The sequence below is a fragment of the Drosophila yakuba genome, chromosome 3R (genome assembly GCF_016746365.2).
Source record: "Drosophila yakuba strain Tai18E2 chromosome 3R, Prin_Dyak_Tai18E2_2.1, whole genome shotgun sequence".
Classification (NCBI taxonomy): Eukaryota; Metazoa; Arthropoda; class Insecta; order Diptera; family Drosophilidae; genus Drosophila; species Drosophila yakuba.
Window position 1 is genome coordinate 15,970,582 of NC_052530.2, and position 23,292 is coordinate 15,993,873.

The 23,292-nt window shown below is 44.2% G+C and overlaps 1 protein-coding gene and 1 long non-coding RNA gene across 4 annotated transcripts in view; one reads left to right on the forward strand and one right to left on the reverse strand.

Moving 5' to 3' along the window:
* Nucleotides 1-252: 252 nt before the first annotated feature.
* On the reverse strand, nucleotides 253-2,828 carry LOC120321800. Its single transcript, XR_005561519.2, has 2 exons — nucleotides 1,581-2,828; nucleotides 253-1,510 (listed from the first exon to the last, which is right to left on the reverse strand). It is a non-coding gene; the product is annotated as an uncharacterized LOC120321800 (long non-coding RNA).
* Nucleotides 289-23,292, forward strand: part of LOC6537047 (single-minded homolog 2) — a 31,986-nt gene continuing 8,982 nt past the window's right edge. For 2 of the 3 annotated variants that reach the window (XM_002097576.4, XM_039375726.2), the window contains exons 1-4: nucleotides 289-1,477; nucleotides 2,824-3,333; nucleotides 14,808-14,998; nucleotides 21,670-21,794. In XM_002097576.4, coding sequence (XP_002097612.2) covers nucleotides 3,278-3,333; nucleotides 14,808-14,998; nucleotides 21,670-21,794 — 372 coding nt within the window. In that variant the 5' untranslated portion in view covers nucleotides 289-1,477; nucleotides 2,824-3,277. Of the gene's footprint in view, nucleotides 1,500-2,823; nucleotides 3,334-14,807; nucleotides 14,999-21,669; nucleotides 21,795-23,292 lie in introns of all 3 variants that reach the window. The other variant, XM_039375727.2, reaches the window with a different exon arrangement.

Sequence of the window (23,292 nt, forward strand, 5' to 3'; positions counted from 1 at the left end):
AACTAAAAAACTGTTGCATACCTCTATGTGCTGCCTGTTTAAAAGGGTTAATAACTAGGGTCTGCTGTAGAAGAACAGACATACAACAAGAGACTACAGTCCCACAAAGGTCGACTTGCCCGACGTCTACACAACTAAATCTCTACAGGAAGATTAAAAAGAAAACACTTTAACCTTCTTATTACCTAAAACAAAAAATAGTTATAATTTTGATAACTTCTTGTAATAAAGTAAAAAAATACTAGGAATATATTTATTATATTCATTTCAGTGGCTTACTGTACTCATTTCAATCAAAATATATTCTAGAGTTTGTATACAGAGATTGTCAAAATGTGTGAAATAAGTGTTTAAAAAGTTATTTAAGAGCGCAAACTGTGCCTTTGAGGAGTGCGAGCAGGCATCACCATCTGTGACATGCGGTTAAAGGCGGACGCAGCATATGGGCCGTGGGATAAAGGGGCTTTGTACACTGCCAATCGGGTTCTTGGACACGGACATTTGGCCTGTCTAGGTGTGCGAATATGATTTCTGGTTCTGTTCTGGGCAGCGGTATGCATTTCGTTCTCCTTGCTCTTTTGCGGTTGTCAGGTGGCACATGTGAATAAATCATCCGCGATAAGCGCGAAGTGAGTGCTCATGTTTATGGCCTTAATGGCTTTGGTCACACCAAATAAAATTTGCATTTCAGTGGCAAAACGAAGTAAAATCCGGCCCAGATAAGTTCGAAATAGAAGAAGAGTGAGGCGAATAGATGCCATTGAGCGATAGCACTGATAGCTCTTAATTACCGCCTAATTAATTAAGAGATGAGCGATGTGCCCCGAATTTCCAGTTGGCAGTGCGCTGGAAAGAGTCGGCGCTACTGGGCTGTGAGTGTAAGTATGTGTGTGCGAACACGCCCTCTCAGCGGCTTGAGCGCAATTAGAGGGTGCGAATGAGATAGCGACAGCACTTCCAAGACTGCCTTGGTTGGTCGCTCCCTTCCAGTCGCACGTATGGCGACGTCGGAACGGTTGGCAGTGGAACAACGTTCGCTCTGTCTCACTCCCACGCGACCGCGTCGCTTGGCGATCGATCGTTGCCAGGACGACTGGAAGTGGCCCAAACACGCCGTCCGCGTGTTCCATTGCCAGTGCGTTCCGCCAGGACTGGTTTTTCCATTCGTTTCGTGGCGCCAGCTCAGTTCTTGTTGGAATCTCAAAGCGTTTACGTGGCCGCAGCGCAGTAGAGTCACGTTTGAAAGAGAGCGAGTGAGAGATAGCGACTTTGAGCTCCCCCGTCTCCCCGCTGAGTGCGAGTGAGAGAGCGCGCTCCATCGCCTTTGTGCCTCGTTTCAAATGCCTGTGTTCCGTCTGTCCCAGTCCGTTTTTTTGGCACTGTTGTTCATTCGCTCATTCACTCGTTTCTGGCGCTCGCGTGCAGTCGCTGCTCCCTCCTAACGGTTGTTCCGCCGTCGCCAGAATCCCGCTAAAAGGTGCGTGCGTGTGTGTGTGTGCGTGAGTGTCATCTAAAAGAAAGGCGATATAACAACAAAAGAGGCGAAAACAGAAACAAAAGCGAAGCGCAGCACGCGATACCCTGTAACTGGATGTCCTGCAAAGGCTTCGTGGAGTCACGTGTGCGAATTGCAAACCGCCGGCGGTCATTCACTTCTCTCTTTTTTACTATTCCAACACACCCACGCGTGCGTGTGTGTGTGCGTGCCTGAAAAATGTCACTTTGACAACTCGCCTCCGGTTGCTCTGCCGGCTGCGCTGCCGGCGGATCTGCCGACGTCGACGTCGATCGTGCCGCAAAATGATTTGCGTGCCGTTCTTGCGTTAGCGCTTTTGGTTCCGTGCCGATTTTGATTTCCTCTGTTGCATGCGTCGTCATCGCAAACATCGCCCATTGATAAACCAGAGCCCACGAGCAACAACACCAGCCACACAAACGGCAAAAGTGCAAGTGAAAAAGCAAAAGTGTTGCCACGAAAGAACCAAAACAATAACCTGTAAATTGCAGCCACTCGAATCAAAACAAAAAATCACAAACAACAACCCGTTTTTGATAGCAATTGAAAAAGGATTTGGGATTTTCATAGTCTTCTCAGTAGAAGAAAAGATTTTTCTAACAACTCAAACTGCATTTGAACTTCTGGCATAATAAACACAAGTGCCATTCAATTTAACTGGCTTATATAATTTGATATATTGGATAGGATAGGAAAGCAATCAAATCTTTTTTAGCTATTCTATTAAATTTTAAAATTCCTGACACAAATACGCATTTTAAACATTTATTGCGCGGTATCAGTTTTACTTTTAAAAAGAGACTACTCGTAGAGTATAGTATAGTAAAAATGATATACAGAATATAGTGTTCTTTAAAAAGTATGTAACATAAAAGTATTAAGAAGGATGACTAGCAGAGTCGATCTTGTATGAGTAACGGGTATAAAAAATCCTTTTCTTCGGTTGTAAAAAAAGCTTCAGTGCCAATTTTTTGATCAATCGATAAGCATTTATCGTGGGAGCATTAGATGCAAATTTAAATATATGTATAAACACGTTTTTTCGAGATTAATCAAAATTATACTTTCAACCGCAAAATCAAATCCTATTAGACAACGGCTCCATGACATTGACAAACTAAACTAATTGGCTTTACTTTAAATAAACGGTAGTATTTTTTCCGTCGGAGTCTAATTACTAAATAAATCGAATGGGTTGAACCAAAGCTTCAGAAAGTCATACAGCCCACAATCGAATGCATAAAAATTAAATTTCCCAGCCTTTCTCAATTGCTGAATCACAGTTTCGCATTAAATCCCCCATTTAGCTCCAGCCAACTGAAACTACAGTGCAATATAGATACAAATAAAAAAAAGGAGCGCGGGAAATGAAAAAAGTAAACAAAATGTAAGCGTGATGATAATTAAAAATAAATACAAAGAAGAAAAAACGAAATTTACGCGTGGCTACAACTCCGAAACCGAAAACCCGCAGCAGGATCTCAGCGGATCTGATCGCACTCAGCTCCTGGCTGTATCTGTGTGCGAGTCCGTGTGTGTGAGAGTGTGTACCCAGAGCAAGCCAAATCAATAAATAAAAACCAATTACAAAAAAAACCAAGAAAAAAGCGAAATAAGAAAGCCACGACGAGGAAACAAGGAAACAACAACCTGTACGACAGACAAGCCAGAAGGCAGCAGAAGACGACGAAAAATTGATACGAAAAATAATAAGAGTTAAAATCATTCACGACGGCGACCATAACGAACTCCGCCCTAGCAATGAGCCAGCTGGGCACCGTCTACGCCACCAAGCGAAGGCGACGCAACGGCAAAAGGTGAGTCCATGCCCCGTGCCCCATGCCCCAGTTCAATCCCAGAATCAGAAACAATACCGATCCGAATCCCAAGATACAGATACTCACTCGTACAGATACAGATTCAGATTTAAATGCACAGCGGGAGGCGGAATGTTTGTGAGGCGGGCTGTTGGGTGCTCTGTTATTACTGAAAGATTTCAATCAATGCGATTGGCTGCACTTGCCACTTACCAGCTTGCCACCTTGTGGCGCCACCCGCTGACGATCCATCAATCTCCGTGGCTACTGGTCTTGAATCTTGAATCCCCCGCATTCGATTATTAATGATCTGCTGGCCACTTTGTTGACAAATCGCCATCACCATCAGCATCGCCATTGACTTTTGACTTGGCCCTCGGATGAAATGAAGGGCGGTGAATCCCCCTTTGTCGAGCGAAAGATTCAAATTGATTTGCATTATGTATGTCGGGGCAGGTTACCGTGAAATTACAGTAGCCAAACAGTTGATGGAGATGACGATGATGATGATGAACGGTCATGCTGATGATGATGATGACGGCGGCCCCTCCGGCTGTTCGCTGGGGGAGATCGGAATCTGCCTGTCCCAAGGTGCACATAATTTCTGATAATTTTGTGTACTTAGCTGCTGCAGCCGCACAAAGCATAATGTTTTCAATATAAATATATGAGAACTCACGCATTATCATGAGCAGCGCTGCTAAATATGCAGGAGGCGAGGAGCGGCAACTGCAGCCCGACCACGCCCACTGGCCAAGTGCAGACCACCGATCGCTAATGTTGCGACCCCCATAATCAAGATCCACTGATCAGCTTGAGCGCCTTGGTCTTGAACGGGCGAAGAACGCGCAGCTCAGGTCCGCATCGATTATCTTGGGCTTTTCCCAAAGCGAAGAACCAGGATCTATTTAGGATAAGCACGCAGCTAATATATGGACTGGTTATCCAGCTTATCTGATCTAGCGTTTAATATGCGTCTAGTTAGTTATAGTCGAATAAGTAAGTCATTTAATAACAGTACAGTTCAATTTCAAAAATTATGTTTCGGGCATAAAAGCTTACAAATATTCTTATTTGTTGTGCTGCTTTATAAAATTTTAATGGTTTCCATGGTTTTTCTATAACTTCTATGAAACAAAAATGGTTAGAGTGTTTCGAAGATTTCGATATAGGCCAAAGTCCTTAAATCTTTTCTAACTCAATTATATGTGTTCGGTTCTTTCTGATAGTAATAACTTTGATATGTTATTACGATAGTATTAGCTATGTATTTTTCGCATATTTCTCTGAAAAGTTTACCAACTTAAAGTGAAACATTTGTTTGTTCAAGGCGTTGAGTTTTGCACAGTAAGTTCATTGTGTGCAATTTAATTCCCCTTCTCCCTAAATTTCGTTCTTATTAAAGTTTCTGGCTACTCCGTAAAACTTCAACTTAATACGTTTCACCATCGACAGGCAGTCGCGTAATTCGCTGTTCTTGCTAGTCTGATAAAGAACAAAAAACGAAAAAAACAGAAAAACAATTACGCTTTACTGCAGTTGGCAAAAGAAAAAAAAACAGCAGGGCCTTCGAGGTGCCACCCCGTGGACCTGGCTGTGGGCCTGGCTCAAAGCTGACACCGACTCTGACTCGCTCGACTGACGAAAAATTGTCACCTTGCCTCTCCCTGCTGCAATGCACACCTGCAATTATTCGAGTGGCAGGTCGAGGGCCTCACTCTTTTAGGGTTTTGAGCCGAGCGTTGCATTTGCCCCTCGATCATAGTTTTTATTTTTTAATGTTTTTAATGAACTGATCAAAATGTGCTCGCCTTAGCTTCAAGCCGCTCAGTTTTTACTGCAATTTAATTGAGCTCCCTAGGGCTGGGAAGCAGCTGCCCTTCGATATGCGCTCCTCACCCCTTGATGCAAATATTACGCATACGCCGCATGGGTATTTGCGCACACAATTTGGCGGAGTTTGCACTTTGCGTGCAGCTATTTTATTAGGAACTTATCTATTCAATTGAGTTTCAGCACTGAAAAGTTTGGAGCACGATGTTCCAAAATAAAAATGCTTGCATGTAATGTTGTTTATATTACCAGTGATAAAGTAATCTTTTCAATATGTATTTATTACAATATAGTTAGACATCGCATTTAACAATGATTTTCTCCTTTCATATTTATACCTGCTCCTTTTCCATCGACCTTAATATTTGCCCTGCAATTTTTTATCTGGATGATCTAGGAATTCGCGGTATTTTACTTTCCTTCCGCTCCTCCTTTACCCCAAATGAAACGACTTCAGTGCACAGTTTAATTGGAAGCCATTGCATCCGTTTCTGAGAGTTGTTGGCCATTACCACAAGTATTTAAAGTTGTGAGCTGCCCCTAACCCCTAAAACGGTGGAATCACTTTGCCCCTCGCTGTTGGGGGTTCCACTTGTTGGTTGTTATGGATATATCAGTCCTGCTTTTGCTTTATTGATTATCAGCTAGTTGTTTATGCTCTCTATGTGAGCTTATTGTTGTTCTGGCTGCAGCTATGTACAAGGGTGTGTGGGGGTATCCTCGTTATTGATTGCTGCAGCTGGCATATCCTTTGAAATGCTCCTTTGAGCTGCAGTTGTGGTGCGATGGTAATTAGCCAAGTTGCAGTTGCGATTGTTGGTCTTGGTGTTGCAGCGGCTTAAAGTTCAAGCACTCGCTTTGTATGCAGTTTGATTGAGTTGCAAAACTGGTCGGTTTAAAACTTGTTGGGTAGAAGAAATTGCCTTTCGAGCTCAAAGGATGTCCAAGGTTTATGAAGTTACTATTCCATGCAGAAAATTACTATATGTTCATAAATAGATATCTATTAACTCAGCACAATGTAGGATTTCCCATTTACTGTGCCTTTTTTTTAATAGGAATACATTCTCTTTACGTTCGACCGAAGTTAATTATTTTTGTGGTGTAACTGAACCTTCAGCCCAGCCAAACACAGTTTCCCACTCCATTTGCAGCAAATTGAATTTGTGAAAATTTTGATGAATTACACTTCGCAGAGTATACGGAATGTTTCATTCCCACATGCCAGGAGATCGTTGAGTGGAAAACCGCAGCCCACTGCGACATATGCTTTGGCCGCTTCAGTCGGAGCACGGCTTTTGAGGGTCCCTATCTGACGACCATATGGCCAGGACCTCTTGCTCGTAGGGCGCATACGTTTTGAAGTCGCAGCTCAATTTAATGTTGGTCAAACGGGCTGACCAGCCGGCGGGCGATGAATGGGTGGGTGGGGGAGACACCACATGGCCTACGGTGGTGGGTTGCTCATTAGTTGCGCCTGCGCCCTCCTCACAAAACCCGGTTGACATGGGGTTAAAAGTATCTCGGCTTGAAAGACCGGCCGACTGGCGCGTTATTCTATTTAGTTAATTACAATGGAATGGGGGTGTCGGAGATCGGCAGATATATGTTACGTGTATGTGGGTTGAATGACATATGCCGGGGGATATCCTTAGAAAATAATTTCAAAGTTCCTTGCCTGAATTTAAGAAACAACACCGATTCATTTAAAACCAAAACCGTACCTTTTTTATGCACGATTTTCTATTGGGGACGCCGTGGCTAAAATGGCTTTAAATGCTTTTGCTACCGTCTTTGGTTAACCGTTTTCCACTGCCGCTGCAGTTCGCTTCAGTTGCTTGCCGGCGATTATCCGTCTGCCAGTGTGTGTGCCTAAGTATCTAAGTATCTAGGTGTATATGGGTATCCAAGTATCAAAGTATCCATATCTATAGTATTCGTAGCTCTCCTACTCGCCGGGTGCCTAGTGTCCGTGTGTTAGTAATTAACACCATTGCGTAATGCAGCGTATCGAAGCCTAAATAGTGCTGCTCCATATGCCAAACTGGGCGGCAGTGGGCCACAGATTTGGCCAGGAGAAAGGGGTACGCCGATATCAGCCATTAAGCGAGTGCTAGTGCGAGTGTCTCTTTCTGTCTCAATATCCCCTGCTGTCTGCTGTCTCATTTGGGGCAGCTACTTTGTTGCCATTTCTTGGGCTGGGTATCAGTCATGTTGGAAGGTGTTGAAGCGCTTACGGCCTTACAAGCGATTTAGTTGGTCTAAAACCATCGAATTGTCGGACTTTCTGTCTGGCCAGCGGATCAGGATCGCCGTGTTGGGATCGCCTTAGTGTCAGTGAACTGAGGAAATGTTTGGAAGCGATGTGTTTGTCCACCATCCCACTATCCCATCCACTAATCCATAATACCCGGCTGACCACCTGCATTTGGCCAACCCCGAGCCTAGCCCAGGTTAGTCAGCGAAAGCAAAACAAAAGAATTTTGTATTAACCCAAAGCGTTCCATTAAAATCCACCACCGAAGTGGTGCGGCCGGCAGTAAAAGTTCCAAAAGCAGCAGCAGCAGGAGGAATAGGACTAGCACCAGGAACAGGACCACAACCAGGACGCACTGTTGCCTTCTGCATATTTTTGTAGGTTTTGTGTTTTTCTGCTTTTTCGAGTGTGCGCTGAAGTGGAGCGCCCAAGGGGCTGGCCAGGAGCAGCGGGCTTGGGCGGGGTGTCCTTTCGGCCTGCAGTCGGCGAGGAGGTGGTATCTGGCCCGGGCAGGTGATACTTTTAGTTACCTTTTCCCTTCCCAGCACCCTGGCCCAAAAGGGATCGTTTAACTCTGGCAGTGAGCTTACAAAAGACTCTTTATTGCAGACAATGGGGGCTGCACGGAGTTTCACGAAAATGTTGGCTTTATTCAGCTGCTTGAACAAATCAAATTATCATTGATGAAACTAAACCGTTAATTTCTTATTATTACGTTGGATTCGTTGATAAAATGAACTCTTAAATGTATTGGTTATATTTTATTTATATTTGATGATTTTGTTATTTAAAAAGTTACGAGTTGTTTTTGTAACGCGTTATTGTATCACATCCAAATATATTAAATGGATCTTTGTTTCATGTGCTACAATATATAATTATATATAATTTTAATAGATATTACTCGTGATAAGAAAAAATGAGAATAAAATGTGTCGCCTAATTAAAAGGTTCGACATGTGTTTTTTGATTGCCTAAAGCAGACCGAAATCAGATACAAAATTTAATAATTATTCGGTGTCGCCGGGTGATAAATGATTAAGGCCAAAATGCCAAATGCGCATCATTAGCGCACAGTAGCCCCTTTTCACCACTCTTGGCCCAATCCTGCGCCCCACTAAATCCAAAGGCCGCGCCCACCGCAGCAGGCAGGGCGGAGGGTGGGACCCGCCCCTTCGTCTTCACCCTCTTCTTCTTGTTCTTCTCCCGCTCCTTCTTCCTGTTCCTAATTCGCCCACAACCACTCCTCTTCCCTTCCACCATCCTTGGGCGCCTTCCTTTTTGGCGTTCGCAGCTGTCAAAAGGTTTTCAAAGTTGCCTTTGCCCGGCGCTTTGATGTCGCCCCCGAGTGATTGTGTGTGTGTGTGTGTGTGTATCTGTATATTAGCTATACAAATGTATATGTGTGTATATGTCAGTAGTAGATACATTTTTTCCCAAAAGCCCACATGGCCTGGCTTTGGAGCTCCTTTTAGTGAGAGACCAAAAGAGATTCCGCTGCGCGAATCGCAAAAATGTTTAATCGATAAAATAAATGAGTTGCCTTTGCCACAGTTTAGCCTCTGTTGTTCTCGTTGTTGTTCCTGTTGTTGCTACTATTGTTGCTACTGTTGTTCCTGTAGTTTGAGCTCCCCCGGCTGGCACAGTTGACGTTATTCTTGCGCGGAACTTCTACAACTAAAAGTATACTGAAAGCAAGGAATCGAGCTTGACACAGGGGTAATCATAAAACTAAAAACGGCCGCACACTCACACTGTCCGTCGCTATAACCGTAGTTTTATGTACTCACTGCAAGAATGTATCTGGTAGATACAAATTGCTTTTGCCCCGGTAGATCATAAACTGGAAACCGAACAGCAGCGAAACTTTGGCGATGGGAAAACTGTCGCTTTGGCCCATAGATCAAACGCGATTGTCGGCCTCTCCAAAGCCATCGATAACATTTATCACTTCATTAAGCGAACGGAACGAACATTCCTCCGCCTCTGTTTGTACAATTAATATGCAAATGAGCCCCGAGGGTCTCGGAGGAGTAGGAGGAGGGGGAGGGAGGAGATGTACTGCTTGTGGCATCTTAATGTGGCATCAACGCATTCGAAATATGCAAATAATGCGTTTAACAACTTAATTCGGTTCACAATCCATTCAAGAAGTGTTTCGCCCCTCTGACGATTAGCGCGGGCCGTGAACCTGAGCCTGCGACCGATTCTTCCGAGATTCTCAGTCGCAGCTTTCGTTCAGATACACTGGAAAGAAATGAGACTACTAGCACAAAAGATCTGTAAATTAAGGCTACAGCCTAAAGCAACATAGGTGCCCGAAAAGTAGTAGTAGTAGTTGAAATCTATCATATCTAATACTATATACAACGTTTTTTTAAAGTTTTCCATATACAAATTTGAAATGTAAATGGTGGTGTAAATAATTAATTGATAAATAAACCAATTGAACATTCTTGCAATATGTTTATAATTATCATGCGAATAAGTGATATGAACGAATTTCCTTTGCTTCCATTATTGGTAAGCTTATTCAAAACAAATATTATTTTATTTTACTGTGTAATACTCTTCGACTTGGTCTCCTCCAAATCCGATCCACTTTTTCTCCTCTTTTCGCCGCCTTGTTATCTTGACAGAGTTGCGCGATCGTTTTGTAGTCGCTTTTGGTTTCAGCTACTGCCTCTCGATTCACTTTTTTCGCATTCGGGTTGACAAAATTAATGAGTTGGCCAAGCTGTGAAGCTCCCCTCGCTCCCAGGCTACGTGTGCTCCTCGTTAATTTTAACAGCTTTGGGATGCTGAGCCTTGAAATTTATGCGTGAATTTGGCGCAGATCCATTAAGTGGTCCATAGATTAGGAGGCTCCCTTTGTGGCCAGATTCTGCTGGTTGTTGGGGCTAAGTGACTGGACCAAAGTTGCAGCACGGTAGCAGAGCAGCAGAGTAGCGTGTTCCCCAGTTGACAGCTTCCCTAAATGGCGCTTAAATTCAAGCCTCGCTCCTATAGGCCCCTCTTTGTTTTGACATTTTTATATGCAGAAATGTAAATTCAATTAATTGTGACATTTTCACGGAATACCAATGTGACAGGTCAGATATGTCTGGCATTTTTAAATTCTGGATGTAGATACATTCGCTATCAACAAGTGGGTGGTGGTTCAAGAGTATGCAAAATCAATTTAGTTGCAGTAAAAGTAAGCTGTGATGACCCACAATACGCTGGTGTTGTTTAGAGTTTTTCGGTTTTGGACACGCTACTTGGCGTTTTTATAGGTGCCGAAAGGGTTGCCGCCAATTTTGTGGCAAGGGGGCACATCTATCAGGTGCAGTGGCGGCACGCAGCTCTCGACCAACACGCATAGGCCAAAGTCAAAAGAGCTACCAACTGATGAATGAATGAATGAGTGTCTGGTCTGGTCTGGTCTGGTCTGCGTGAGTATATGAGTGTGCCAGTTGCTAACGGTTTGCTGCGATTTTGGCGCCAAATTGAGCGTGTTATGATCAACAACAACAGCAGTGGCAGCGGCAGCAAAAGCCACCTGAACACGCTGCGTATGCGTAATGCCTTGCATGCAAGCCGGGTAGCCGAGGTAGCCAACCGAAGGCGTAGACAGCTGAGCTGGATGCCGTGAACTCACGTGCCCCCCAAAGGATTGCGTGTCATTTGTTTATAAACATATCACACAGGCACGAGGAAGCGGCACTTTTGAAGCGGGGGTGCCGGCTGAACTCTGCCGTATGCAAATCCAAGCCAGAGGTCGAGGGTCGTCGTGGGGATTAAGCAACAATCGACACTTGCAAATGGGAACATATTCGCAAGGAAAGTTTTCGGTTACTTGCCAAATTTTGCAGATTACAACTTTTTGTCGTTTTCCTCACGCAAAAGAACTTCTTACTATTTGTAAGTTGATTTAGTTCTGTTTAATTCCATTTTCACCTTATGCTTTCTCATTGAAGAACGAATGCAAAGTGAAATGCATTTGTTATTTACTTTAATAAGGAGTAACTAGGTCATCTCAAGAAAAACATCCTATGACCAAGTTAAAAAACTACTTCGAACTAACAGATACTTTATGCACTATAAGTAATTATTCAGATCACTCGGTTTAGTTCATGTCACGTTACTATCATTTCTACATCAATAAAATACTTTACTTTTTGATTTGAAGAATAGTTCTTTTGAACACCGCTGTCGTTTAATTAGTTTCTGCGACTAAGCCTAATAAATTTACTCCAAGCTCTCCAATGTATCTATTACCGCGCTGGACATCAGTGGGTGTGGTGCGTCGGGATTTAGGGCTTATATCGTATCTGTTAGATCTCCGGACTTTGCTTTGGCGTGCTGTGGGCGAGACGACAGCCTTGGACCTTGCAATTTGTGTCAACCCAATCGTGAGACACATATACACATATGTATATACCATCCCGGTCCGCAATCCCTTGGCTCCTCCCTCCGATCCGGCAAACGAAACCCCAATCCCAAAAGTCGTCCGCATTGTAATTTCTTTAAAAGCAATTCATTTCATAATGGGAAAAGGAAAGAAGAAATGTGAAGAAGAATGCCGAATGGGTGGGATGGGTGGCAAAGCAGGGAAGCAACGCAAATGGCGAAAATAATACATGAGGAAAAATGTATAGAAAGGACGAGGACGAGAACGAGAACGACGATGTCGACAAAGCTGAAGGAGAATAAAAATGGCTTTTCGGGGCTGAAAGTTCGCAAGGAACGTGGAGCATACAGACACACACACGCACACACACTTCTGCAGATATCCTTTGTTGGCTAGGATTCCTCTCTAAACTCTCTCTGTGTTTCTCCGGCTTGACGTTTTTATGGCTGCCAGACAAAAGGTTGAGCCACCTTTTACCATTCCTCCGCCGCCGACGAAAGTTCTTTACTTTTTGGAAAGTTGTTTATGGAATTAATTTTATTTCCAGTACTTGCCGTCCCACCTCTGATCCTTTGCCGTTGCTGTTGCTGTTGCCGTTGCCTTTGCCGTTGCCCTTGCCATTTGGCTTCCTTTTCATTCCCTCGCCATATATAGATAATAAGAAAATTATACATTTTATGCCGCGCAAACTGAGAGCAAGAGGGCCACAAAAAAATAATACACCGCATTGCCCCCAATTTGGCAGGGGCCTCAATTTGGCCCGGCTTGGAAATTATTTCTATGTCGATTCCCTTTGCTAATTCGCAGCCTTGACTGGCGTCCTCCAGTGCATTCCGATGCGTCTAACGGTTTCGTTCATCAATATAATCATGCCGCCGAAGTCCAGCTATAAAGCTATAAGTTCGCTCGTTTATCCTTTTTCGCCCAGACACTGATCATTTTCAAATTTCTTCGTAATTGGCCATTTCATTCAATGCGCTCCTTCGATTTGTATTGATTTGATGAGAGGTCTTTTGGCTCAAAGACCCCCACATTTAGCGTCGATTTGCGTAGCCACTGGAATCCTTGTGGGGCTCAGCTGGAATTCTTATCTTCTATCTCCCAACTCTTTATCCTTTGCTGCCGGGCGACAAGTTGGCATTCCTTCTCCTGCAGGACAACACCTTGGTGGCACGATAATAGGATTGGGATTGGGACTGTTTCGATATCAGCAGAGGGGATTATCCGACCGGCGACAATTTGAGGCAACATGTCGTCGTCCAGTTTTGTGACACCGAACGGACATGCCACTGACAATTACCCGGGAACCTGCTGCTGCAGCAAAAAAATTTACAGGACGAGGTCCGTCAGCCAATTAACTTAACGCGACAATATCCTGCAACAGTCCACGTCCTTTTTCCCGCCACCCGTCTGTGTGTGTGTGTGTGTGTGCAGTCGAGCAAAAAGTTTTCCAAATAAACACAACAGCACACACAAAAACTCAAACGGCAAACAAAGCATCTAAAAAATTTCAAACAGTGACAAAAAAGCCACGCGGAGGGAAAAGGGTTGGAACGGCCATGAAGGGGGTCGTCTCATAAATTACAACAATAATTATATTTAATTACCGCAATTACCCATGTAATAATGTCAATGGAAACGATGAAATGATGAGACAAAAAATGATTAAAAAAAGAACACAGCCCAGCACAAAGTGGAGCCAGATGCAGGTAACTCCGAGAACGTAGCTTATAAAGACAACCCGGCATAACTGTCCCACTTATCCGCTTACGGGCAGAGATAATGATGAATTAGCGGCAAAGCTCTTGAATCCCAGTCCAACCACGAGCTTATCCAGATTGCCACCACTCAAGTCCGATTCACGATTCCTGATTCCCCATTTCCCATATTCCATGCCCCGTGCCCCATCATAAACGGATTTTGCATTTATGAGTTGTGCGGCTCCAATTCCGCACAAACCCATGATAAAATATCACATACGGCATTTGGCTTTACAATGCTACTTTCGATTCGACTTCGGGTTGTGTTGGGGTTTGCCTGGGTCCTCGAACATTTTATGACATTTAATTGGAGTGGTTTCAGATTGCGGTCCGACTTCTGATTTGTTTGTGCCTGTATCTGCGCGTATTCCCGTTTATGATTCGATTCATGGAAACTGTTAGAGGTGGAGCCAGGTAATGGGCCCGATTAACTTTCTTGAATCGCAATCGGAGCATGGGATTTAAAATGTGGAAATTTAATAAGTTAATTCATAGGAAGGATTCGATCGATTAGTTTAATTATGTTTAATATACATAGGTATCAATTTAGAAATGATGGGCGGTTCGCTCTAGAGTAAGTTATTTTTTTGAAAATTGTACTTGAAGTTATCTAAGAAAAATCTAGGTAAAAGTTCCCACTAGAGTAAAATGAAAAATGTTACATATATAAGTTTACTTCTATTTATTTTCTTAGACTGTGCATTCACTTACGGTACACTTTATAAATAATAGTAGAGTCAATAGCACGATTTCTCGCATTACCAGTAAATGCGATTTAAAAGTGAAATGTGCTGGTCATTAAAGGTATCCTTATCACGCATTGCAAAACCCAAAAAGGGGATCGATTGCGCAACTCACCCACTCCTTGTGGATCTACGAGTACTAATCAGAGAACCAAGTGGGCATAGCTAATCGAACCCACCCACCCCTGATTGAGTGTCCGTTTTATGGTCGTAATCCTCGAGGGCCGTTGACCATCTGGGGGAGGATAGTGAGGTCCATTGTGCGACTGTTCGACTGTTATTATGTAGTTTGGGGTAACTGATAAGTGCAATTAATAATTTTGACCTTTCCAAGTTCACGCCACCGCCGTCGCCAGCTGACGCAGTCGAGGGCTCATACGCTCTATACTTGGTTCTATTTAGGGAGCCACTTTCCATTTATGCATGAAAATTGTTTTGAATTTCCCTTTCACTCACTTTCTTGCTTCCAATTTTCATTTCACCCCCAGCCTGAAGCCGCCGCCCAAGGATGGCGTCACAAAGAGCAATCCATCAAAGCGGCATCGGGAGCGCCTCAACGCCGAGCTGGATCTCCTGGCCTCGCTGCTGCCCTTCGAGCAGAACATCTTGAGCAAACTGGATCGACTGAGCATTCTAAGGCTGTCTGTTAGTTATTTAAGAACCAAAAGTTATTTTCAAGGTGAGTGCCAACAGTGAGTCCTCTGTATGCATAGAGTACGAGTATTTGGGGAAAACGCCCTCTCAACATACGGCGCGTAACGATTTCGGCCTATTAAATCGATTATGCCCGCTCTGAGGAACTCCCCGTTCTGTTGGGTTCGGTTGGTCAGACTGCGGCCCAGACCCGTACCCATACCCAGAGCCCAAGCAACATGACTCATAAATGATTCAAAACTAATTTCAACGCCGCGCCAGGAGGTCCTCTCCTCCCGAAAAGCGAAAAGGACCAACCGACCAACCAACCAACCGCCAAAGCGACCGACAGACAGACAAACACACGCACGTGTTGTTGACGGATTAAAGAACAGGAAGGAAGCCGCCAGCAAAGTGGGGCGGTCTAGAGCAAAGCGACTAGGGGCTGGAAGGCACGCGGAAAATTAGGAAAATTTTGGATCTTAAAATCATAGTGCAAAGGTGTGCCAGAAATATATTTTCCCATGATTGGTTCTAATCTAATGAATCTTACCAGGGACTTTTGATCTATTTCACAAATAAGTATAACTGCAATATCGTTTTAGCTTTCTTATGGTTTCTAGTTTTAAGAATAAATACAAGTTCCTGGTTACTATTATGCCAGTTAAATAATTAGGCAGCATAACTTGTTTTCCCCAGTGCATTTGATAATGTCCGCAGCTTTGTCAGTCGGGAGCAGAATTAGGGAAGCCAGGAGCTGGAGGAACTAGCATATGTATCTACTTCTCTCAGGGGTGCTTTTGACTTACTTGACCTAGGGGTAGTTGACCAGTTGAGGGGGGAAGAGGAACTCCGAGGGGTCAACATATTTGTATAATTTAAATTAATTAAAACAAATGCAATAAACTCTCGGGCCTTGATGGCTTGATTAACGATTCGCCCGTCCGAGTTCGTTGCCATTTCGCGTTTCTTTTAATGACCAACACAAAAAAATGAAAATAACGAAAATATTTAATTGCTTCATTCGCTTTCATTTGCGATAAATGTGGCGGGGAGATGGGCATACTCATTGTACATATGTGTGGCACGACAGCCTTAATGTATTTTCAGTGCAGAATTAAAGCGCCTCTGAGGCCGAAACACAGATCCTGCCACATCTAACTTAAGCCCACGTGGCAAAATAGAAGAGTGACCGGGAAAAGGTAGCAGAACTTTAGTAAATATTTTGACAATTAGCGGTCAAGCGTAGTTCAGCGTTAATTGTACTGGCAAACTGTTGGCTTAAAGGACATGTACACGAAGAAAAAAGGAGCAACCGTCGGCCACGTGCCGCATTGTGCATTGTGAAAAGTCAATATAAACATTAGTTTCCTTTGCCGGCGGTGGCATCCCCCGAAAGGACTCTTCGGGGAACCTCGCAGGACACTCCAAGTTGTAACTACAACGGCAACGACAACGACAACGACGACGGGTTAATGGACCAGAACCGTCGCGGCGTGTGCCCCGGTGAGTGGAGTGGAGTTGGAGTAGATCCTGCCCCCGACCCTTGTTTATTATCCTGCGAGGGGTTGTGACAACTCACAAAACACGGCGCGAGGTCAACGCTTTTGTTTTCATTATGGTTTCGTTTGCTTGCCCAGATAGATGTTCCCGGATATTATCGGGATCATTTAATTTACAATTAGTGTTTGTTTGCCATCGAACCCTCAAACCTGGGAACGGGAATCGGTTTAGGTTTATGGGCATCTGAATGCGACGTGTGCCGCTCATGGATTACCAGCGGAAGCACTCAAGACGATTAAAATTGATTAGATGGTAGCTGGGTGGGGGATGGAGGATGCTGTCTTGGCCATGTATTCGCCAGACAATGTATATGGGTATCAGTATATAAGTATATAAGTGTTGGATCCCATCTGCAGTTGCTTGACCCTGACTTGCGCAAAAAACTTTTGCTACCCGAACTTTTGCTACCGAAAACAATACGGAAAGCGAGACAGCGAGACGGCGAAAGCAAACTGGAAATGTTCTCTATACGAGAGGAAAAGAAGCGGAATTTTGTTTCTGCATTTGTTGTACTACTATTTTTCGGTAACCACGCCCCTTCACCGCTACCGCCCCACTCCCGATGATTTAGTCTCTTTCCTTCTGCCGTATTTTCGTGCTTTTCTGTGCGCTTTTTCCTCTATCTCTGGGTTCGGTTTTGGCCGCAAACTAAATAATTAAAGCGCGCTGCTAATGGGCCATTGTCTTGGCCCGAATCCGATAGGGGGTGGGATGGAACTGGTAGGGGGTAACTGTCCATAATTGCCAGGGCCACCTTTCGGCTTCTGGCCATAATTGTTAAGACTCGCAATTTCTTCATTTTTAATGCCCGGTGCTCGGTGCTAAGACTGCTGTCTCTGGGTTCGACGTCTGCCTAATTGATGAGTTGCGTAATTAAGTGGCAAGGGGAGATGTTGAAACAATTGCTGAAGCACTATTAGTTGTTATGACCCTTTTGATATTGATAGTTTCTGTTTTAACGATTATTATTCATTCTATTCTATTTTCTGCGCCTAGCACGCCAAGCTTAAACGCAGTTTTCCCCTGTCGAAAGCGAACCCCCGCCTGGCGAACTAATGCCATTAAAATGGTAGTAAAAAGCGGGCCATAAGTAAATTGAGTTCCCAAGAAACGCCGCCAAGTGTTCTGCTATCCCATTTGAGCAGCTACTTCAAAGATTTGGTAACTTGAGATGGGAACGCATTTACATTTGCATTGGCGTTTTGCCAAGCCAACGAGTTCCCACACACGATTAAAAGAGCACTGAGAAAAATGCTAGTTTGGAGTTCAATATTCAAGAAATGCAGTTCCTAATTTACAATAAAAGATGGCCAGGGATTCGGCAAATCGCTATTGGTAGTTATTGGTGTTTTTGGAAAATTTGAACTTATAAATATACATATTCATCATATTTTATCAGCCTGCAGTATCTGTATCCCACATTTCTTCGCATAGATCTGCTGGCAAATCATGTCGCCATTAGTTATGACTTGGCCTTCGGCGCTCTTTTAACTGGTTCTCGGGGGTTCGTGGGAAGCGTCAGAGCTGTGGAAACCTGCTGGGCATATTGTGAATGAATCTGCATCGCAGGCATGGCACCTGCAACATGGGACAACTGAGCTGGGAGGCATACGAGTCACCCACCGATTATTGGCCACGACAAGGTCACTTGGTCAGCCCGTCTGGGTCTTTTAGCCCCATTTCTCCTGCAGCAAGGCATTTATGTTATTATCAAAATTGCCTACAGGCAGCTGCTCCCAATTGGCTTAAAAAGTCGGCTTGGTGCATGAGAGGGGGGATGAGGCCAAGGCTCAGTTCTTAACCTATAAACATAGTGAAGCCAGTTCTAGCGGCATTTGGCCAATTTTTCGTACATTGTAACATGACTTTCGTGCGTTGCTCCAGTTAAGGCCCATCCAGCCCCCTTAACCCTCTGCTGCCGACTGGGCTCAAAACCAGACAATGAATGGGTCGCAGGCGGACATGCAATCAGTCAGGCGATGGCGATGGTGATGGTGAAGGCGATGGTGATGGTGATGGCGATGGTGATGGCGATGCACTTGCCTACCAGTTCCGTGTAGGTGTTGTTTCTGTTGGCTTCGACTTGGCTGGTGCGCTTGTTTGTACTCTAAGGCGTCGCATTGTCACGCCGGCCAATACTCAGCTGTTTCCATATACCCCACACAAGTGAAGCTTAAACTGGTATAGCGTATACACGTAGTATATATGTATGTACTGCTCGGGGGGACAACATTGCGTGACTTACGTAGGTCGACACCCCCGCTAGTCGTTCCTCCTCGCCATCGGGTTAAAAGATACGTTGTCTAAAGGCCTAGTTCAATTTAAAGTCCAGCCAACGATGTAGCTACTTTAAAATGGCGATTTCTGTGATTGCGTACGCACGTTCTTCCACGCTTGAACCTTCAACAGACGAAATTGATTTTTCTACGGAATTTAAATTCCTTGCAGTTAGCTGGGTTGTACCATTGTACCTAATGAAAGTTATTCTTTAAATTTCTTAAAACAAAGCTGCATTTTATCAGTCACTTATGATATCTTGCCTTGTGTTTGGATCAGCAGCTAATTTTTCCTATAATTCCTATAATGAACCCTTGAAATAGAATGTGTCTATTATTTCCAACCATACCTCCTTATGGTTATCTATCCTGACGAAGCAGACAGCTTATTTATCGGTTCCTATTTAATATTCCCCCTGCCAAACGGAAATTCACTGAACGGCCGAACCTGCAAACTAACACCTTGTATCGAGCCAACTATCCCCACCCACACGTTAACCTTTTACCTTTGACCCAAAACGGCGGTGGGGTGCATCCAAAAAGCGCTGTCACTCTGGACAGCTGCCAATGGTTGCTGGTGGTGCCGCTGCGATGCTCTGGGTGGATGGCTATGGATACCTAGGGATATATGTACATATGTACACCAACACCGTGGCTGTCAGTTTTCCAATCAAATCCGCTGATGAGTTTGACATTTCCATGACATATTTGCTTCTGTCGGCACGGAAAATGTTTGCCAAAATGTCAGAAAATTTAAACTTTATTTATTATTCTGCGCCAAGCCGTGCCACCAGCTCCGGACACGCCCAGTTGCAGTTCCAGCTCCATATCCATATCCAGCTCCATCTCCCGCTCCAGCCTGAGCATAATTGACGCCACCTTTGGAAGAGCGAAGGAAATGATGAGGAAAAGCGGGGAAAATGTCCGAGAGTTGGAGGTGCCGACCCGTCCCGTCAGTGCAACGTCATTAGGGCGAGAATCTTTGGGGTCTTCTTCTTCTTCGCTCGCTGCGCACGCTTTTCCTCTGCCATTTCCCAACTTGTTTTCACATTGGTCTTTCTCTCTGTCTGGCTTTTCTCTTTGGCCATTTGGGTGGGGTTTTCCAACGCCGCCATTTTTATGTGTGTACATCATCGAGCGGTGCGGAGAGTTTGTGACCTGCATGCCCCACCCTGATAGCCGAGATTTTGCGCTTTTCCGGTCGTTCGCAGCCCAAGATTTTCATCCACCGCCGACGGTTCACGGTGGATGGTCGTCCGTTTGTTTAACGACTCTAGGGGGGTGGGTCCTTCGAAAGATGGAATGGATGGTTGGCTCAGAGAAAATGGGGGAAAACAGCTGCAGAAAATGCGGAGAATGCGGAGAATTTGTCGTAAATTTGGTTTATACGCCATGTAATAATAATACAATGTAAGTGCAATAAAGGGCGCCATGACAGATTTTGTAACCCGAAACACCGGACGGAAAAGCGAGCCAAAGCTAACCCAACCCAAATCTCTCCAACCGCCTGGCAGAAATTAATTAAATGAGTTTATGCACGTACAAAAAAATTAAAATATTCCACCAGAAATCATAAAAAGCAGCGACAAGCTACGAAATGAATGTAAACTGAGCCTAATTAAATTATGAATAATTACGGCCACGTCCTAGGCCAAGTGGCTGTAAAGGATCACGCCAGGATTACACGCACATGATGCAATTTGTTTGGGCCACATTAGGCGAAGGAGGGAGGGGCCTCTATTTGTTTTATCGCACTCTCGCTAAAATGAACAATCTTGCTTCTGAGTGGAAGTGGGAGCGGGAGCGAGTCACTTTTGTTAATTTGATAAAAAGGTCAAAAAGGCCGAGATTAAAGTCAGGCGACAAGGAGGTCCAGTTTGCGGTCAACTTGGTCAGCTTGGTCAGCCTGGCCAGGAAAAGGTGGTTGGGAGTGAGCTGGGAGTGGAGTGGGGTTTGGAATGCTAACCTGCTAATTGAAATTGAAGCCAAACTCCAAGAGTTTTTCCCGTGCTTAGGGGTTGCACATGGGTGAAAGTTCGGGGGAAATTTTCCTTGAGGCTTGCCATGCGTAAATTAACTTTGCCTTTGTTTTTATTTAAGCCGCTGTTTTATTTCGCTTCAACATTTTTTATTTCACCCATTTGCGTTGATAAAAATCATAATTTATGGCATCAGCTGGCGCGGCATAAGTTTTGGCCAGGACAACACTCTTAGCCTAACCACCCTCTTCCCGAAATGAACTCCTCGCCCGAAAACATTTTACTAATATTGTGAAAATATATGAAGTTTCATTTCTTTTATCGTTTATCGCACATAAATCAATTTTTGTGACAAATTTATTATAAAAACCCGCTCGGCTCCCACAAAATAAAACTTCGCCGCCAAGAAATAAATAAACAAAACTAATGGATGGGGGGAAAATAAAATGAAATTTTCCTAGGCAAAATGGCGACCTAGTCGTCGGTCCTAGGGTTGAATAGCTCAAGGATTCAACGGGGTGGGGGTCCAAAAGGGGGGCGAAAGTTCTCATAAAATATTACAATGACACCATAAACAATTTTTAGTACTTTGCCATAGCCGTAAATATTTATTGTACGAGAATTTTCGGGGAGCTGAGACAGGCACACATACCCATCACTGTATATATCTATGATATATGGGGTTTTTATGAAGTTACTATGGTTATGCCCACCCGTTCTCCTCCTCGTCTTTGAGTAAGGTGGCTTTGTAAAACAATTGAGTGGCTTATTTATGGCCAAGCAATTTCCTCGAATTTATTCAGTCTTTTAAGTGAATATCAAATATTTATGGTTAATAAAATAGCCAAGAATGCTGACGTTTGTAAATTGTACATTTCTCTCTACTTTTCAACTTGCAGTTGTTATGCATAAGGATAAGGAGGATAACGGAGTCCTGCCCCACATACACGCACATGAAGGCTACAGGACACGAGAACTGGGCGCCTTCGAGCACGGCCTGTTGGATGGTGATATGTTCCTCCAGGTGAGTCCCGAGTCCAGCTGAACGAACCCCCCTTCCCCCATCAATTCCTCTCAATCGCTGCGATTTGTCTTCATCAGTGTGTTGCTTGATGGCTTCATTGCCCAGGATACGTGGTGTGTTTTGCTGACTGAGGTGGATGGGGGTAAAGGGGAATAATCAATCAGCGTCTTGTTAGCCGAGAGAGTTTCATTGATAAATACTGGGCACGCAATCGACTGGCGGTGGTGAAGGTCTGGGAAAGTCCACTTCCTCACTAATATTCTGTCATTTGTAATTGTCTGCAATTAATAAATTCTGGAATTGATTAACCTAATTGAAAAGTGGTCTTGCACTAGCCGCGAAAGCAGATCAATTTCAGGAAACGATAGTTGCTTAAATTATATTAAATATTTATGAATGAAAACCAAACTATATAGGTATTTCTAAAATCAAACCAAAATTATTTGCATGAAGAATTCAATCAACACAGCTTTAGCCAATTCAATAAATTGATTCTAGACCTAGTATGCATACACAATACGAATAATTCTTGATTTACGATTTCAGTACAATTAATTAGTAGTTATCATGTTGAAGTGCAACAGCTGCACCGAAGTGGAGCACACATAAAAAATTATGCATTTCAAGTTTATGTGCCAAAATACTCCAATTAAATTGTCGCACAGCACACTCCCCCTCCGCTTGCCCCCCCGCTGCACTCCACAGTCGCCGCCTTGGGGCAGTTGCATGTTTTTGCTGAATTAAAAGTGCATGTGTGCCTCGGTGTGTATAGTATTTGTTTGTTGCACTGTCCGAGGCGCCAACATATGCACTTGTCACAGTCATGACAGTTTAATTTAATGCGCACATAGCTCACCGGGCATTGGAGCAGGCGGCCACCGGGCGAGTGGTGCTGCCACAGCTGACACTGCCCCCTGACCCCCAAAGCACCACTCCACCACTCCACCACTGCACCACCCATCACTCCGCCCAGACAGACACACGCAATTGTGCAACATGCACTTGCAGCGGCAACAACCTCCTTTTTTATCGCACATGCCGCTTTTTTCGGCTGCACTCCACACACACAATTCAATGTCAAAGTCCACCAAAGTAACCACCCGCCCGAGTGCGCGGTATGCACCATATATGTACATGTATGCGGCACAAGTGGGGCAATGCACGTTGCAGTTTCGTGTTAGGCTGCATTACGTATACGCAGGGTGGCCCGCGAGTGAGTGGCGAATTTGAATGCAAGCCAAAAAAAGCACTCGACTGCACCACCCTTTTCCCGGCTGCAGCTAATTGTCGAGCTCAAAACTGCACAATTGTGCATTTCCGTGCATATTTTTAGTCTGTCTCACAACGAAAGAGTCCTTTTGGCCAAAAAGGGGGCCGTCGCCATGAGGTGTGCATATTTAGTTTTAATACCTCGGGTATTTGTTACCTGTTGCCCGCGCGGTTTTACTTTTTGCTGCAGCTGTTTCTGTTGCTGTTGCTATTGCTGTTGCTGTTGCTG